Source organism: Python bivittatus, unplaced genomic scaffold (genome assembly GCF_059951505.1).
Source record: "Python bivittatus isolate LINGU-HERP-01145 unplaced genomic scaffold, Pbiv_v1 ctg000850_np1212, whole genome shotgun sequence".
Taxonomy (NCBI): Eukaryota; Metazoa; Chordata; class Lepidosauria; order Squamata; family Pythonidae; genus Python; species Python bivittatus.
Genome location: NW_028277112.1, coordinates 4,150,375 through 4,169,603, shown reverse-complemented (window position 1 = coordinate 4,169,603; position 19,229 = coordinate 4,150,375). Strand labels below are relative to the sequence as shown.

Genomic DNA, 19,229 nt, shown 5'->3' with positions numbered 1-19,229 from the left:
ATGGTGAAATGTGATCACTGTGAATTCTAGTCTCTGCTCATCTGTGAATTTACAAAAGATTAAACTTGACAATGCAAAGGAATTCCATGACTGGAATGTCCAATGCCTTTTGTTAAAATAGCAGTTGGGTGGAAGTTAAGGATTTGATTATCTCAGGCATGTTACAAACTTTACACAAATTAAATATCATTTATCTCATACACTGAGATGTTGGAAGTCTCAGTTGCACAGAGTTACACAGTTGCACAGAGTTACACAGAGTTTTGTTAAAATCATTTATCCCACACCAATATTAACCTGTGCCAATTATAATTTATGAGTATTTTATAGGATGACCTCAATAACTGCCATTAGTAATAGATATAGCATTGAAATAAACTAATTGGATCTAGATTTTTTTGCTTTATAAAAGAAGGCAACTAATTAATCACCAATAAATATTGCATTTAATAATAGTGGATTTTTTTATATTCATAGAAAAATTCGACATTTTGTGTCTATCAAAAAACTGTGTTGCAGCAATGATAGCAACAAACAGGTATGATTTTTGCTTTGTACAATTGTTTGCCATCTTCTTATTAACAACTAGCTGTTTCCAAAGTCTTAAATTACATCAATTGGCTGAGTTCATACAGTACATTTAAACTGGTTACTAAATTAACCTTATGATACACTGTGGGCAAGGATGGAGATGTCTTGCTAAGCCATTAAAAAAAACTAAACAAAGTTAATACTAACCAAGCTTGGTATGTTATGGCAGGTCTTTATCTGGCCATTAGGTCAGAAGTTTTTATGTCTCTTTTGTGTTTCTTTTTTCATATAACACAAGACCTACAGGACACATCATGATGAAAAGTGTGCAGGAAACCAGTTTCAGTCAGGTTAGAAAATGATCTTTCTATTATTTGAAGAATCAGAACTAGTCTTACTATCAGGCTGAAGGATGCTTCATATATTATGGCACTCACGCGGATGCAGTTGATCCTGGAGTGGAAATTCTGTCTGTGAAATCTGGAAGCAGTTTAAACTCTTCACATAGCAAATTATGAGCTATTACTCTTGATGTATGAAAAGACCCTCAAGCTAATCAGTCTTTTCAGTCCATCCATGTTTGAAAAATTGAAAAATATAATTATCATAATATGCAATAAAGTGGAAGAATATGGTGTTAAAAATAATTTGGGATATACCGTATTTTTCCAACAATAAGATGCCCCCATGTACAAGACGACCCCCACTTTTCCAACCCAAAATTAAGAAATCGATATTTTAAAGATAGTGCAGAACACATTTTTATTTAGTAATTAGTTAACATTTACCTGATGCACTCGGTGGGAGGAGGTCCAAACCATCTCTCTGCAGCTCTATTTCCATGCTCTTTCTTTTGCATAACTGATTACATTCAAGCACGAGTGAAACTGCAGATAGCTTGTCCCTGCAAACAGACTTCCTCTAATTGGTTTGTTCAGCATTAGCTGACGTCAGTTACATCAGGCTCATGATTGGAGGAAGTCTGTTTGGGAGACAAGCTATTTCACTCATGATTGGAGGCTAGCAATAGGAGGAAGCCTCTCTGCAGAAACAAAGTATGGGCAGTTTTGCAACCGCGCGATTCTCGGCTGACTTCCTTGAATAAGACACCCTTCAATTTTTAGGGTAAGGATTTTAGAAAAAAGTATCGTCTTATAGTCGGAAAAATACAGTAATATTGAAAGAAGATTGAAGAATATGGCATTAAGAGATTGACATTAAGAGAAGGGCATAGATTATGGTTGTATGGCATAGGGCCAGACTACTTGCAGGACCGCCTTTCCCCTATTGTTTCTGCCTGCCCCACCAGTTCTAGTACAGAGGGCATGCTCTGGGTCCCTCCTATTAAACAATGTCATCTCATTGGACCCTGGAGTCATGCCTTCTCAGTGGCTGCACCTGCTCTGTGGAACACCATCCCTCGGAGATTTGGATGGCCCGAATCTTTTAGCCTTTCGCAAGACATTGAAACCTGGCTGATCCCCCAGGCATTTGGGCCAGGGTAGAGATGAGCTCTGCTCGTGTGGATGTTTAATAATTAATTGTTTATTGGAGTCAAGGAGGTTATGTTTGGGGGGGGGTTGTTTTTAATCCTGTAAGATGCTCAGTCACTTGTGTGAAATGGGGTGGCTATATAAATGGTATGAATAAATACATACATACATGCATATTGTGGCTAAATGCCATTCCTTTGGAGAAGATACTTATAAAATAATACATGTACAAACTCATGGGCTTAATGCATTCCCAGTTACTCCTCTTGTAGTTTTTTTTAGTTTTAGCAGCACATGATCTTTAAATCAAATCAAGTTTAGCATATAGTAAGGCAATAGTAAAAATTGGCTTTGAAACTGGGAAATTAAAGAAGTTGGTTTCTTTGTTTTGTGTTATCCTTTCTCATCTAGTTGTGGAAGTGTTCATTTTTAATTTCTGTTCTGTATTTGAGAGACAAGTTAAAAGTCAGTCTTTTAATACGGGAGCAAAATTTGGCTGTGAAAATAAATTCTACCCCTTTTGAAATACCTTCCTTTAATATTTATAGACTCTCACTCCTTCAGATGCAAGAACAGAAGGAAAGAATCCATTGATGTTAAATCAATAACTTCTCGAAGCAGTGATGGTAAGAAATGAAATATGCAGAAGACATTATTCACAGCTCTGTGTTAAAAGGAATAGCAACTGATGATTTAAGTAAATGGCATTTGATCTAATATTTTATTATAACCTGTTTCCAACCCTCTGGGCTATTGAATAGCAAGAAGAGACAGGATGAGTTTGAACAAATGGAAAAATAGGTAATTTCTTACTCTTTAATCATATAGGTAGTTCTCATTTACTGACTGCAATTGGGACCGGCAACTCTGTTGCTAAGCAACACAGTTATAAAATGAAATGTCATGTGACTGTGCCCAACGTATGATGTCAGTTTGTCAGTTCTGGCTGTGGTTGTTAAGTGAATCACCCCTGGTCATTGACTGAGACATCACATGACCATGACTTGTGACTTCCTGCCAGCTTCCCCATTGACTCTGCTTGTTGGAAGCTGGCAGTGAAGGTCGCAAATGGTGATCACATGACCATGGGACGCTGTGACCGTCGTAAATGTGTGCCAGTTGCCAAGCAACCAAATTGTGATCACATGACCACAGGAATGCTGCAACAGCCACAACTTCAAGGACTGGTCCTAAATCTCCTTTTTCAGCACTGTCGTAACTTTGAATGGTTACTGAACGAGCAGTCAGTAAGTGAGGACTACCTGTATATGTAATATAAACATTAGAACATATCTTAGTATTTGGACCCACCTAATTTAAAATAATGTAATGTATAAGAAAGTAGCTTTTTTAAAATTATCTTTTTTAAAGAGCCCAATTTTTTTCTGTTTAATACAGCACCAAGTTTACAGAATCATCGATATTCATCTATAGCAAGAATCCATTCCATGACAATAGAAGCTCCAATTACAAAGGTATGAGACAAAGACTTTCTGATGTCATTTTATACATCAACAATCCTTTTCAAAAAATGAGCACATCTATTCTTATACATGCCTATTGAAATATCAGTTTATGTCACATACAGATGGTGTATCCGAATAGCAAGGATGGTATTTACTATAAATAAGAGTTTCTATTGTATGTATTGTTGGTTGTTTTGCACTTTTTTCAAATATCTCCCAAAGTCAGTTACAGTGAATTTTCATAATATGCAATTATATTTTAATTTAATTGATTGAATAATTAGTTAACCATTTTAAAAGCCAACTCCTTTATTCAGTTGACAACTGTTTTACATGATCACTCAATATTTCATACAGATTTTAAAAATACAATGGATGGAAAGCAACAATGGCTTTGCTATTTCTTTTTTATTTATAATCTTACAGGTTATTAATATAATCAATTCAGCTCAAGAGAATAGCCCTGTGACTGTAGCAGAGGCCTTGGATAGAGTGTTGGAAATCTTACGAACAACAGAACTTTATTCTCCACAATTAGGAACCAAAGATGATGACCCTCATACTAGTGATCTTGTTGGAGGTCTGATGACTGTGAGTAAAGAGACATAAATTACATCATTAGTTTCACTAGTACAATTGGTGGCTGGAATCCAGGGTCACATGAACAGGTCACACAAAGGGTCCTTTTGCTGTTCTCCTCCACTGAAGACATAATAAGAAGTAGTTACAAGTGGCCATAGTAATTGCAGGAGGAAACAGTGTTAGATTATCAGCCCTAAGGAGAATAGAATGTCATGAGAGATGTCTTCTGATTACTCATAAGAATAGCCTTTCATGAAATCCATGAGCTGAGATTTGTGATGAAAATTTGGTAAACCCACATCTTACTTTTATGAATGCTGGAAAGTGTGCTAGAAGAAATTAGTTGTTACTTTGTCATTTTTTAATTGAAAAATCAGTACCTTCTGTGCCAGCTCTTGAAGAAATAAAATAATGCTCACTAAATATTGGATAGGATTCAGGTTGCACTGCATTTTCAGTTACCACTTTTTGCAGGTTATGTTGAAAATTTATATAGACATATAGACAGTTTTCTGATCATTTTAAAAATAACATTTATATTGCATAGAGTATCTATTAGCAATATCCTTATCTTGCTGTTTAACTATAATATTTATTGGACTGTAATTTCCTCTTTTTTCCCTTGGTATGTGGAATGCTGTGTTGTAGCTTTTCTTTTTTCCTTATTTCAGGATGGCTTGAAAAAACTGTCAGGAAATGAGTATGTATTTTCTAAAAGTAAGTTTCCATGTTAAACTCTTTTTGTCTGTTCATTCACTGCCAATATTACAGAAAAGTTGCTTTTACTGAAAAATCAGGAATACAAAACCCTTCCTATCTAACTATCTATTGAATTTGGTGTGTGAAGAGTTTAGATGTAATAGGTTTTCACACAGCATTTGGAAAGATATGTTTATCCCTTCCTATCTCCCAAAACGTCTTGTAGTACAGTAGACAGAAAATATTCATTAAGCTTTTATGAAAACATAAAGAATGTTTTTGCTGTAATACAAGAAATAATCCTTGGACCATTTAATCAGAAGCCATAGACAAGACAATTCAAACTTCTGGATTTATTTGTAAGGCTCGTCAAATCAGTATAAATTCATCTAGTTTTACTGTCTGTTTTAGCAGTGCAAGAACTTTTCTTATAGAAGAATTCATTAAAAAGATGGCAGTATTATTAGCAATGTGAAGAGCATGTGCAGGTAGGGGTGAAAAAAATCAAATTGATGGTTGTGACTGTGCATTCAGACCTCTGCCACTTTTTTACATGTGTTGGGTGTTTTACATAATGCACATAAAAAAGGAGTGGGTCTTTTTTTAAAAAGAAAAACTATTAAAATTTTAACAAAAATAAAAGGTAATACAAAATAAGATTAAGAGAAAAAAGAAAAATAAAGAGAAGAAAAATAGAAAGAAAAAATAGAAAGTGCAGAAAGTAGAAAAAAGAAAAAAGAAAAAGAAAAAAAAAGAAAGAAAAAGATATTTAAAGAAGTGACTTCCAATCTTTTTTACAGCAGTTACAGACTTAATATCACCCCTCCCCCTTTGAAACTACATTACATACATCACTTCTTTCCATATCCAACCCGTTTCAATCAGTAAATCCAAAAATCATTAACTCAGTTCTATCCATTTTCAGCAAAAAGTTCATAAAGTTTTTCCAGCATTTTGCAAATAGACTTACTGTCTTATCCTTGATCAGACAAGTCAATTTTGTATTCCTTTCTCTAATGTAGTATTCTGGCATTATTAATCCTTAACTTGACATTAATAGGTTGTTGTAGAACCTGATCTCCATCCATAACTTCTTCCTCCCATCTTAAAAAAATGTTTAAGGCTTCAACAGCCCTCTCATTATTTTCACCAAGTTGTTCTTTAAGTACTCTTGATCTCAAACAGGATTCTTTCTCTTGTAAATCCAGTAGTAATCCATTATCTGCATCAGTTTTCATCTCTTGACTTAATATTTGTACTTCCTCTCTGTTTATTGTTTCTATTTTATTTTCAAAAATTTCCACCTTGACTTTAATTTGTTTCGCCTCTCCACTCAGTTGTCCTGAAGATTCTTCTTTCATCTTTTCTTTTATCTCTTCTTTCAGATCTCTTTTAAATGATGCATTCACATAGGCAGTTATTGATGCCATAATTGTAGCTATAACATTCTTTCCCAATTCCTCAAAGATCCTTTGGAATGTCTCAAGTGATTATAATACCTTTTCCTGTCATTTCTGTAAGTTTCACTACTTTTCTAATAACAGCCATTTCAATCCAGAAAGGGGAAATAAAAATAAAAGAGGGACTTCCCCCCCCTTTCTCTAAATCATTCTTTAGTCCCATTCAGAACACTGTAGCTCTGTAGTCAGATGGTCTTTAGCAACTTTGCCTTATCTTTTGTTTTGCAAAGCTGTCCAATCGTTGTCCACAATTAGTCCAAATAAAACTCAGATAGATAGATAGATAGATAGATAGATAGATAGATAGATAGATAGATATTGTTTACTTGTTTTAAAAATACTTTAAAATCAGTAAATCCAAATTCAACTGTCCCCTTAGTCCATTTTAAACTTTCATAATTTAAACTTTAAGCAAGCTTTTTGCCTTTAATTAATTTTAAATCCTTTAAATTGTTAAAGATTATCTTTAATCTGGGATGAAGGAGCACTCACTGGGGTGGCCTGATTGCTCTGCTACATCAAAGATCTCTCTTTAACTTTGAAATAATTGTCTTCCAAATGTGTTTAAGAAAGTGGGGGCTTTTGCAAACCCAATGTCCTTTTGCAGGCTCCACTGCAGCTGTGAACTTGCTGTCTTTTCCGCAGCCTCTGATGCTCAGACTCATGAGAAGCCTGCAGAACCTCTTCAGATCTTGTGAGTCTCCTCATGAGGAGCAGCCTTTCTGAGCAGAAGTGGGAAATCTCCCAGCCTCTCCTTATCTGGAGAGGTGCTGTTGACTGGGGCTTAAAGCCCAGCCGCCGGTCTTTGCCACAGTGTTGTCTTCACTGTTTACAGAGGCGCGTCAGTCTGCCATTTTTCCCCCACCCGCCAAAAAAAAGAAAAAGGAGTGGGGCTTTGATTGTGTGTGTGTGGCTGCTATCTTGACTTTTTTGCCCTCCCACTCCTGACACTCCTGTTAACATGCATAGAAAGCAGGAAAAAATGATGGGCAGGAATAAAGACTGAAATGCAGATTGCGTAGAGAGGAGAAACCAAATTCCTGGTACATGCATTAAAGATCAAAATTATCCACTGAGAAAGGACAGAGAATAATGCTCTTGCTTGGGGGCAGGAAGGAGCAGAAAGGCAGAAGAGAAAGAGAACTGGGGAGGGCATATAAAACTAGGAAGGGGAAGAATAAAACATCCAGGAATGTAGAAGACACTGAAGGCACCTGTCTCAGAGCCCTGAACCTTAGCAGCAGATTCTCTATTACATATATTTCCATGAAGTAGAATCTACTGCCGGCTTCAATCCAGTAAGGGAGCAGTGTATATACTGAAGTCACTACCTGTGTGTACAAAGCTGACTGAATATTCCTCTAGATACTATATCTGTTTGCATCGTGAGGTGCACATGGGCTTCATTAAACAGACTCTTTGCATCTTCTGATGGCCTTAGACCCCCTCTTCCAGAATTATGAGTTACCTGCACCTTGTCGACCTTTGCTAAAGTAGCACTGGGACCAGAATCATCAGCACTGAAAATGCATCAGACAGGGCACGGATTTTATATACCCACATGTTGAAAAGTTCTCAGGCATCCAAGTTCACAATCTAACTTTTGAGATTACCTCTAGATGTGATAGCATTAATGTGTTCAACACAGATGGGCCTCAACCACTTTGTAAGTAGGAGTAGAAAGGAGGGCAAACAGGGTTAGGTAAGGTCAGTGCAGAAGTCTCTCCAAGCCTAGAACATATGTCGCCTCAGCCTCTTTTTCAGAGTACCTTCCTTTCAGCTGATCAAACATCAGCAAGTGGCTCAGACAATACAACATTGAGCATACAAAATATAAGAAGGTAAGGCACTCCTTTCCAGCAGCCCCATTTTATATCTATGTCTTGCATGTCTTTCCACAGGAGCGGGGCTGCTCCATGCTGGCATCTCTCTTTCAGCCTTGAGACTCTCTTTTTATTAAGGGTTCTTCAAGTGAATCCATGTTTACAGAATCATAGCCTGTCTGTTCCCCATTTGTACAGATATGAACCAGAGCCACAATCACCTTTCAGTGCCAATTACCATCAGTGATGCTCCACCCTGCATTGCACACTTACTGGATAATGAAGAGAGCTGGGACTTCAACATTTTTGAATTGGAAGCTGTTACAAATAAAAGGCAAGCCTTATGTCTGTGTTCATTAGATGGATAAAAATAAAAGTTGCACGCAATCGATGAACAAGCTTTGCCATAAATGAAGTTTGTATGGCTTATTTATGATTGGCTTGGCGGTGTTACCTAGCACTGGCAGGATTATGAATATCCACAGAGTAAGACCTGTCAAAGATGTTTCTTCTTTCTGTGCTTCTGGGTGAAGATGCAAGTGGTTTGTAAATTCTAAATATGCTAAAATATCCTTTTTAATTCCATCTGATCATTTTGTTGTTGTTTTCTGGAAATGTATGTATCAGTCTTAATCAAATATGTTTTACTGTCTGGCTAACAGCATGGTATTCGGGGCTGACAGTACTTTATGGTGGTACAGAATAGTATTTATTGTCATTCACAGCTTTCCTAAATACAGAGGGTTTTTTTAAATGAAACTTTCCCTAAAATACTGTGCTGATATTGTATATTTCCACATAAATAATTTGCTTAAAAGTAAATTTCATTAATGCTGTCTTTGTTAGTTTCCCAGATCCAGACTTTTTAATATAAATTTTTATAGTGTAAAGTTTTTTTTAATATGACTACTCCATTTCATATGTAAGTTTCAAGAAGATTCATAATAAACATTTCATATTCGTCATAAACACTTTTAAAGGGATTTTTGATAAAAAAAGGATAGACTAACTGCTAAGCAGACTGTTAAATGTTGCTGTGATGAATTTGTTTTGGTGGATTCTTTAAATCTATTCCCATAAAAATTCACGGTTTCTTTGAAATCTATAGATTAAACCTAGATATGATATCACATTTCTATCACTTGTGACTTTTGTGGATGGAACTTCCTACAAGGACTTCTATACAGAATTACATCTTTTTTTTCTGCTAGATTTTACCTCAAAATCTTCTCATTCCATGAAGATGTTGTTGTATTTCCTCACTCCCAACTGAGACTAAGCTACAGAGTATTTAAGAGTTTCATTATTACCCTTCCCTCTTTAAGCCACATTTAATTAAACATGAATTTTGGGTACCCTCAGTTGCAATAATGTATGTTGCTAATATGGCACCTGTTTTTCTAATCCTTTCATCTGACATTGCAAAGACTCCTTTCCTGCCAGATGTTAACTAACAGAATGAAAACTGTTACTGGTGCCTGCAGCTGGGGTGATAACTTCTGTGCATGTGAAAAAGAATTGGACAACATCAAAGATACATTTCAGATAATGTGTAGTTTGGACCTTCATTTCCTTCCTTTAGTCCCCCTTTTCTAATTTCTTTCAGCTAACATTTAATTGGTAATCTTTGGGGAGATGGGACTTGTACCTTTGCTTATGATAAAGCAAGAGCAGTGATATAATTTATCTAATAAAGTTAAACTATGAGTAACCAAAGCCTATAAACATAGGAAGTTCGATAGTGCATCATCTTGTTTCTTGGTTCCTCTCTTGTTATGTTCCAGGCCATTGGTTTACTTGGGTTTGAAAATTTTTTCCCGTTTTGGCATCTGTGAATTCTTAAACTGTTCAGAAGCCACACTGCGAGCATGGTTCCAAGTGATTGAAGCCAACTACCACTCTTCCAATTCCTACCATAACTCCACTCACGCAGCAGATGTCTTGCACGCTACAGCATTTTTTCTGGTGAAAGAAAGAGTTAAGGTATGGCCTGTGCTGATAATTATGTATCCACGTTCAAGTGTTATTTACACAATCATTTTACAAGAAAGAAGGAAGATCAGTCAAGAAGCAGTGATTTCAAAACTACAGGAAGCTAGGTTTAGGTTAAATGTATATTGCCTAAATTCATCCAAATATGGATGCAGATCTATTGATGACTGACAGGTGTTAACTGATAAAGACTTAATTTTTCCTTCTAGGGAAGCCTTGATCATTTAGACCAAGTGGCTGCATTAATAGCGGCAACAGTTCATGATGTAGATCACCCAGGACGGACCAACTCTTTTTTGTGCAATGCAAGCAGCGAACTGGCTGTTCTCTACAATGACACTGCTGTCTTAGAAAGCCATCACACAGCTCTGGCCTTCCAGCTGACAGCAAAAGACAACAAGTGCAACATTTTTAAAAATCTCAACAGGTTAGGTTCTTCTAACTTCTCTTTGATCCGAGCCTGGGAATAGTTATCTATCTGGGTGTAGTGTGTGAAATTAGTCTTCTCTAATGTTTTGGTATATATAATATAGCAAAGTGCTGAAATTCATGAATATCAATTCACAAGAATATCGAAATCTGAAATATTTGATTGCACGTGATTCCAAAAGAAATTCACGTTTATATCTCATGTGAATGTCAGAATTCTTTTCATTTTGGAGATATGTGTTTGCAGATGCACTAAATATGTTGCAAATTGATCTGTTAGTATGAAAATATATTTCTTTCTACTGTGGAAAGATATATAATTTATTATTTTAACATAGGGAACATAATAGTGTGGGTTCCAGAAAACTAATGTGGGGAATTTATTTTTGCTTCGTTAAGCAACTTAAATAAGACCAAATACCAACATCATAATAGCCAAAGAAATACAAATACTGAATCCAGTATTGTATAAATTAACAATATGTAATGTAAATTAACAGAATAGTGATGTAAACAACATTTATAATCCAATGGGATATAAACTTTATTAAAAATAAAATTATGAAGTACACAGAACATAAATAAATGGGCAACTGGTATTTTACAAGACAGATTTAGGATAAAATCAAATAGTGACCGCAACTAAGTACTAAGTACCACAACTAAGAAAGGAGCCTACTTGCCCATAAAAGGAAGACAAAGATAAACTGGGAAAAGGAATGGAATGAAACAGCCATACCTCTATACCTTTTAATAATTACAGTATTTATCGGCCTATAACACGCACAGGTGTATAACACGCACCTTAATTTTAAGAAGGAAGTTTGAGTAAAAAAACTTTAAAATAAATGACTTGGAAGCAAAATAAAGGGAGCTCTGAACTTTTTGTTTATTAATATTTATACCACTTATAAGGTAAATATGTAATATGAAAGAAAAAGCACCTCTTTGAAGGAAGAAAACTGGTGCTCCCCATCGCTCGCGCGAGCCCCTGACCTCCACAGGAGGTGAACGGTGGGTGAGCAAGCAAAAACTGGCGCTCCCCAGTGCTTGCCCACGCAACAGAAAACCGGTGCTCCCCAGCGCTTGCAGGAGTGAAAACTGGCGCTCCCCATCTCGCACGAGCGAAAACCACGCTCCCGTGAGCACTGGAGAGCGCCGGTTTTTGCTCACTCGCCCGCCGCTCACCTCCAGAGCTGCCCCAGTTACAGCCCTGGCTCAAATGAAGGCTCCACTCTCCCAGCCCCGCTGCTTGAGTATCGGCGTATAACACGCAGCTAGGATTTCAGCCCCAAATTTTGAGGAAAAAAGTGCATGTCATACACCGATAAATATGGTAGATGTTTTGTGATTGGTCACATTCACCAAAGTAGTAATTTTGTCACTGAACAGGCTTTACTCTTACAGCAGCAGCCATTTTATGAGCGCACGCCAAAATATGCTCTCAGAATTAACTCCCAGCCCAAAGGATGACTACTCTTGAGTCTCTGACCACTTCAAATGCCTGCTGACTTTGGCCACACCTGCTTGCATGGGCCTCAAAAGCTAAAGCCCAGTTGTGGTGCAGTCAAAATGGGTGGATGTATTAGTAACACATAATTTGCTGCACTGCAAGGAAGTACCTGTGTAGTCAAAAATGCATTCGCCAATGTTGTCCGCAGTAAATGGGAAATCAGGAAAGAAATCAATCCTGCCAATATATATTCAGATTGCTCTTTCCCTTTCCAGAAATCATTATCGAACTCTTCGCCAAGCAATCATTGACATGGTCTTGGCAACAGAAATGACAAAGCACTTTGAGCACGTGAACAAGTTTGTGAACAGCATCATCAAGCCGATGTCCTCAGATGAAAGCAACTCCAACGTAAGCAGCAGGGCTTGTGGATAAGCCAAAGCGTTTCAGTCAGATGGCTTTTCTCAGCTTTGGCTATCTTTCATTCGTATGATAGCAGTATTCTAATGGGAACAAGGGAGATTTGCATTTCATTTTAAACTATAAGTGCCCATAATTTTGTCAGGGTATATCCTTCTTTATTTTTATGCTGTTTTAATGTTTGTATTTTGAATTATTAATGTAATACATTCTTCTTCGTAATTTGAAGATTTTATCAAAATGGAAAGACTGGGTAATTTGGAAATTATTAGCAATAGTGTTTCAAGGCTTTTTGAATGCTACATGAGATCATACAAAATGGCCTTAATCAGTGTAAATCAGGATAAATCAGAAGATTGGTTTACCCAACTAGTTCTTATCTCTTTCTGACTGGCCATGGGTCTTACAGTTTTCAGTGAGGTCTTGCTGCATAAGGAGTTTACATTTTGGTCTAGCAAATGAGCTGTTGCAAGAAAATGTTGCAATGTGCAGTGGTTCTAAATTGGTCTACAACCATTTCACCCCATTCCATTCCCCCCCCCAAAGAAAAATCCAGACAAAACCTGAGCCTTTGGTTTTTTATTTTAAATTCAGTCAGGTAGCATTCATTGAATACTGAAAATGCTCACTCTAACGTTTGTTAGTTTTGGAAACCTTAGTGTTCTCTGATTCTGCTGATCCTCTTTCTCTTCTATGAATGGTGCCATCACTGAATATGTAAATATAAGCACCCTAAATTGAAGATTGGTACTTGTTTGTATTTAGCAGTGAGTATATGTCTTATGTTGCATTTAGAATAACCCAAACACTGTATTCTTTCAAATATGCACCCTTTCTCACATAGTAACAAAGGCATAAATAGACCTTAGATTTCCAGGTAAAACAATAGTTTTATATCCCTACAGACTTAGGAGACTTACTTACTTAACTGTATTGATATAAATATCCTATGTGGAAAGATTCCTAGAAATATATGAAGAGTCAGAGAAACCTTTGCAATAAATACTTTTTACAATAAGTATATTTTTCATATTGGGGTCACTTATAGCTACACTAATGGTTAGAAACAACTAGCAGGATTCTTATTTTTGCCTGTGGACAGTACGAGTGGAACCTCTTTTTTGCATGCAAAACATCTGATTGCACTAAAACCTCTTAATATAAATTTAACATAACTTTACACTGCCCTTTTCTCTACACAATTTATTCTTCTTCATTAAGAATGCCTGAACAAAGTCAGTCTAACTGGCACAAAGTGATCCTTGTACCAAAGCTCAACTGATATTTAGTTCAACACTTTGCCTCCTAATACCTTATGTGTTATACCATAGACTCATAAATGACTTGGCAACCATATTAAAGGGCAATCTAACATACTGGTTTCTTTTGAAAAAGAGAATAGCTTTCAATCCTAGAAAAAATACTTTGCATTTTATATAATTGAAGCCTTGGTCACCAGTTTCAACAGTGGAAGAATTTTTTTCAGCATATAGGAACTGCCAGTCCAAGCCTTAAAAGTAAGGTGAAGCGAAGCTACTTGCACTCTTTACTTCACAGTTACTAGTATGGGGGCCACATTGTCTCACAGTGAAGCTCTGAAGGGATGCTGTGCTCAGGTATCACCAAAGCAAAGTGCAGTATATTTTGAAGCTTTGCACAGCCTAGTTTCAAGTGGGATTTCTATTTTTCTAGAGTTGCTCGGGTATTTGACACTTGTGAGCCAATGCATGCATAAAATCAATTGGTTCACTCAGATAATAAACGTAGTGTCTGCAGCTAATATTCTATTATTAAAAGTACTTTAAGATGTGGGGAGCAACACACACTGGACCCAAATGTGTTTGTATAGTGGACTTAAATAAATCATTGACCAAAGATAGACACATCTAAAAAGGAACCCCTCATCAACCCTGTTTTGGTTGATTCATTGTCACTATTACTAAAAATTGAGGTTTACAATATTTTTCTAACAACCTTGAATTCATCAGAATGAATTCTTAGGCCACCCAATAATCAGTTTTCTGAGGACTGTACAATAACAAACCAACCACCAACCTACACCCCAAAGCAATGAAAAACCATAGATGTAGCACATTATTTCAGTTAAAAAATTATTGTACCTTCTGATAAGTCTAAGTAAGGAAGTAACTTCTTCACTCGCTCAAATCTAACTCCTGAATTCCCACCAAAACCACCAAGCACTGCGTAGTTTTTCTTAATTATAATGCATATTTACAGAGTGTTATGATAACGTTATGTACTAACTATGAGCAGTAATGCCAACCCACACTATGAATATCCATTTTCCAGAATGAGAGTGGTGATTGTGAATATACAAACAGTCTCAAGAACTTTCCAGATAACCAGACACTGATCAAGCGCATGATGATAAAATGTGCAGATGTTGCAAATCCATGTCGTCCCCTAGAATTGTGTATTGAATGGGCTGGGAGAATTTCTGAAGAATATTTTGCCCAGGTATGAATTTACTGTTGTTAGACAATGGATAGAGAAACATTTCAGTTTATCATTCTAAAAGCTAATGTTTCTGAAGTAATCAAATTAACATGAAAAGTTTAATGTAATCATTTTTACTTTGGTGAACAACTATTTCCCATTCCCCAATTTAAAAAAAAATTATTCCATTTGTGTAGTTGCCCTACTTACATATTTGACTCTGTGTGATTAACATCATATTAAAATGGACAATCTGCTTCTCAATCATCTTGTAAGAGACAGTGTCTAATGCCAGAGCCATAACATCAGCTTCCCACCATATTAAATGGCTGAGAAGAGGAATTCTGGTCTTATTCCTGAGATCTAAATTGTGTATGAGAAAAGCAGCAGCAAAATAATCCTAAATAAGAAGTGAAATGCTACTTCTCTTGCACATGATCTGTAAAACTTCTGTTTATCTTAGGATACTTTGGTTAAAGCAGAAAATTATTTACCAATCCCAAATTATTTCCCCTTATAAAAAGTGGGGTAGCAGATAATTCCTTCTGATCCACTTTCATTTAGGATCACATTTTCAATTGCCAGCAAAAGTTTCTGTTTTTTCACTGATACATTTAAGCTTTCTTTGCTAGATCAGCTTTAACCCAATAATTGATTATACAATGGACTTAATTTACTTTTGTAATTTTCATCCTGGTTGTAAAGTTGAAAAATTCCCCCTGCAGACTGATGAAGAAAAGAAACAGGGCCTACCGGTTGTGATGCCCGTATTTGATCGAAACACCTGCAGCATCCCTAAGTCTCAGATATCCTTCATTGATTACTTTATAATGGACATGTTTGATGCTTGGGATGGTAAGAATTTCCATTTTTCCTTTTCACTTTTGAAGAATGCATTTTTTACTATTTTGAGAAATAGCCCCACAGGGATTATGCATTTAAGAATATCCTTGATCCTTGCATTATTGTACACTCTGCGGGATGTTTCCTAGCCAGGCACCATCATTTTGGCAAGAGGATACTGGGGAAAGGGGGGGGGGTACCTGTTCCCACTGATTATGTGGCCTTCCTAATTGAAAGTACTAGTGCTAAAGTATTTTTAACACTATTTTAAAAGGCTAGCCTGGAGGGAGAGAGATTATTTTTAAATGACAGCTGTATGGGATTTAACCAAAACCCTAATTTTACAGCTGTTTGTTTTTAAATCTGGCAGAAACACTGATTTATTTATTGTATAGGCAAAATGAAATCATCCACCTACAAAAGGAAGAGATATCAGTAGGAAAAATTGCATGGTATCCCAGACAATATAGGGGTATGATGAAAACCAGTTCCATGAGGACTGGCCATGCTCAGTGCCCACAGAATGACTATGATTGTTAGTGGGGAAAATGTTAAAAGCTGGGATGTACAGCAAGGTTTCATTACTGGAGGACTCTGAAATTAACTCAGTGGATTTGCACCTTCCGTAAATAAATTGGAATGTAATTATATGAATCAGAATGTAATTACCTACTTATCCAAATTTCACAAATATTTAAATATACATTTTCATGTACTTTTAAAAATGACTAAGTCAGATGCATGATGGAGCAAATCTGTTAATGAACATGTGCAAAACGTTATTCAGTTTTAAACTGGAAATGACATCCCACATTCTGTTGCAGGCTGTACTTGGGGAAAAAAAATTTGAATAAGAGGGTAAGTTACATAGTTGTGCTGCTGGCTAAGCATATTAAACGATTCTTTGCATAAAGTGAACAGTTGGTCATTCTAATACAAAGGCTGAAAGACTGCAGAAATTGTTCATGCTTTTTTAAAATAAGTATGGCATTGCTTCCCCCCAATCCCCCCTCCCCGTTATCTCTCAGCATTTGCACATCTACCTGATCTGATGCAACATCTAGCAAATAACTACAAACACTGGAAAAAATTAGATGAATCAAAGTGTCGGAGCCTTCGTCTTCCTTCAGAGAATAATCTTGGAAGCTGAAGAGAACAAGAGAAAGATCATAGCCTACCACTTACACTGTGAACCATATACTGGTATGGACCCAAGAAGGGTAGAATTTCCTTCACAATGAAGTAACCAACTGGGAAATGAGGAGAAAAGTATTGTTTCTCAATTTTAAATAGTTCAAAATTCTATAAAACTATGGGCTTTTTTTTTTTTTTTATAAAGGAGATAATTTAGAGACAAATGCTTTATAAAAGCTATCCTGTTTTTTGTGGAACAACAGATCCTTTTAAGGGTAGTTTTCTAAAATTGTTGTAATTTGTCAAATGATATATAGTTTATTAAGTGAGCCAAAATCACTTATACACATAAAAGAATATCAAGCAATGAAAAAGTAGCTTCTTTGAAAAAAAATTATGTACGATATTTAATTTAAAGTTTATTTTAGAAAAGCTTTGTTCGTAGCAAGTATCTTTTACATTATACACAGGTCACTTTTTTTGACCCCAAGAACAACTCAAGTTGTTGTGCACACTTGAATCCTTCACCCACAGACACCCTAGTGTCTCACCCAAACACTCATTTCCCATTGTATCTAATCCCAGGATCCACCACAGATCTCTGGTTTCCTCCTGCAATAGCAGTGGGAGCCAGAGATCTAACCCCTTTAGACAGCTGGTCAGTCTTATAAGAACCCATCTGCTTGCTTTCTTTCAATTAGTACAGCAAAAAACTCATGTCTTGACTCATTGAATGGCAAATATTTTCTTAATATAATTGCTGATCTGTCAGACTTTTCTCATTTATACACTTATGACTACTATGATCCAAGCCTGTCTGTGCATAGAGCTCTCCTCCCTATGCAGGCTTCCGAGCAGATTTCATTATCAGGGGCAAGTTTGTATGCACAGAGATAGCTCCATCACTGGCCCTTTGTTACAGTGAGGACTTGCTGCACACTGTGATTTCTATACACAAAAAATCCTTATATGTGTCTTGCTTGTTAAACTAATCTTTTAGAAAATTATAGTTAATGATACGAATTAAACAAATCCATACTTTTCTCTGCCTTTTTATAGGTAACATCAGCCATATATGAAAATCTAGACAAGTAGTCAAATGAACAACTAGCACCCCATCCTAAAACATTCCTTTGCATCTGCAACAGTATGTCATGCTCTATGATGTTGTACAGTTCCAGATTACATCTACATGCTTAGAATAGGGATGGCTGGTACAGATCTTATGAGCAGAAAGTGACAGATGCTTTATACACATAAGCCGTAAATAAAAGAAATCCTGTTTATATATTATGTAATATATGAGCCATATTAATAGAAAATCTCCAGAACCTACACCCATACAAAGGCCTCCAACCCTCTTTCTTGGAGAAGGGAAATGGATGCTCATCCCTCTATGAGGGGTAAGAAACCCCAGTGCCTTGATGTCCTGGATTGCAGCCATAGCAATTACGCTGAAGATCTTACTGTTAAGAACATAAACCACATATATGCTGAATAGAAAAACCTCTAACGTTAAAAAGATGTACTTAAAAAAAAAACTAAAACAAAATAAATAATATAGCCCTAATGAAATTGTGTTTCATATACTGAATGTAATTTTCTCATTCAAGTATGAAGTTTTTACCTTAGACGCCAAAGCACAAATATTTTTACGTTTACTTTAATCATAAGGGAAGACTGTGAGGGGGCTTGCACTGGACAATGAATGAAAACTGTGCTTTTAAACAACTGCCATTGATTTAAATTGAGATCACATAGGAGCTATTCCTAACAAACTGAAGTTGTTGTTTTTCAATACCATGACTTCTGGTTTTCATTAAAATAGAAGTATTCTTTAAATAAGCTAATGAGCTTAGACAATCTTCAACTTACTTGGCTATTACTCAAACATTATTCTACTTAACTAATATTTTATATTGTGCTTTATAAGAGGCTCTTGAAAAATTGACATATAATGTAAAGTAGTATATTGCCCATCAAAAAGGACTCTGGTTCTCTTTTGTACAGAGTCAGAGAAAATAAAACAGGTGAAGTAACTGAAAAATGACAATGATTGTAGCTTACAGAACGTGCCAACATTTTTCAATGTTTTGTATCAAGTTACGTAAAATAGTATTATACCCTCATAATTCCCATGCTGAGAAATGTACAAAAGCTATATTTTTGTTAAAATTGTAATAGGACCTAACTTTGGTTGCTGTGTATTAAAGTGCTACATTGTGTTTAAAAATGTTGTGTTCACTGCAGAATTCATCATTGCCATTACAGTATGTTTCTATCAAAGCCTATATCTGATTAAATTTTAATTAACTTTTATTCATATAGCCTTAGCTGCCATTTTATTTAGATCAGATTTGATCCAGCAGGAGAATCCTCCTTCCCTTCTCCAACTGCTTCAAAAAAATTTGGCAGGGATATTGTCCAAAACAATGGAAGTGATAAGG

General features: G+C 36.1%; 1 protein-coding gene across 1 annotated transcript in view; it reads left to right on the top strand.

The window, feature by feature from the left end:
- Nucleotides 1-19,103, top strand: part of PDE8B (phosphodiesterase 8B) — a 58,739-nt gene extending 39,636 nt beyond the window's left edge. The window contains exons 10-22 of the mRNA XM_088129810.1: nucleotides 478-538; nucleotides 830-881; nucleotides 2,573-2,650; nucleotides 3,423-3,499; nucleotides 3,917-4,081; nucleotides 4,744-4,789; nucleotides 8,253-8,388; nucleotides 9,839-10,037; nucleotides 10,256-10,473; nucleotides 12,204-12,339; nucleotides 14,659-14,826; nucleotides 15,531-15,660; nucleotides 16,677-19,103. Of these exons, the coding sequence (XP_087985936.1) occupies nucleotides 478-538; nucleotides 830-881; nucleotides 2,573-2,650; nucleotides 3,423-3,499; nucleotides 3,917-4,081; nucleotides 4,744-4,789; nucleotides 8,253-8,388; nucleotides 9,839-10,037; nucleotides 10,256-10,473; nucleotides 12,204-12,339; nucleotides 14,659-14,826; nucleotides 15,531-15,660; nucleotides 16,677-16,798 (1,588 nt within the window). The 3' untranslated portion in view covers nucleotides 16,799-19,103. The remainder of the gene's footprint in view (nucleotides 1-477; nucleotides 539-829; nucleotides 882-2,572; nucleotides 2,651-3,422; nucleotides 3,500-3,916; nucleotides 4,082-4,743; nucleotides 4,790-8,252; nucleotides 8,389-9,838; nucleotides 10,038-10,255; nucleotides 10,474-12,203; nucleotides 12,340-14,658; nucleotides 14,827-15,530; nucleotides 15,661-16,676) is intronic.
- Nucleotides 19,104-19,229: the final 126 nt, after the last annotated feature.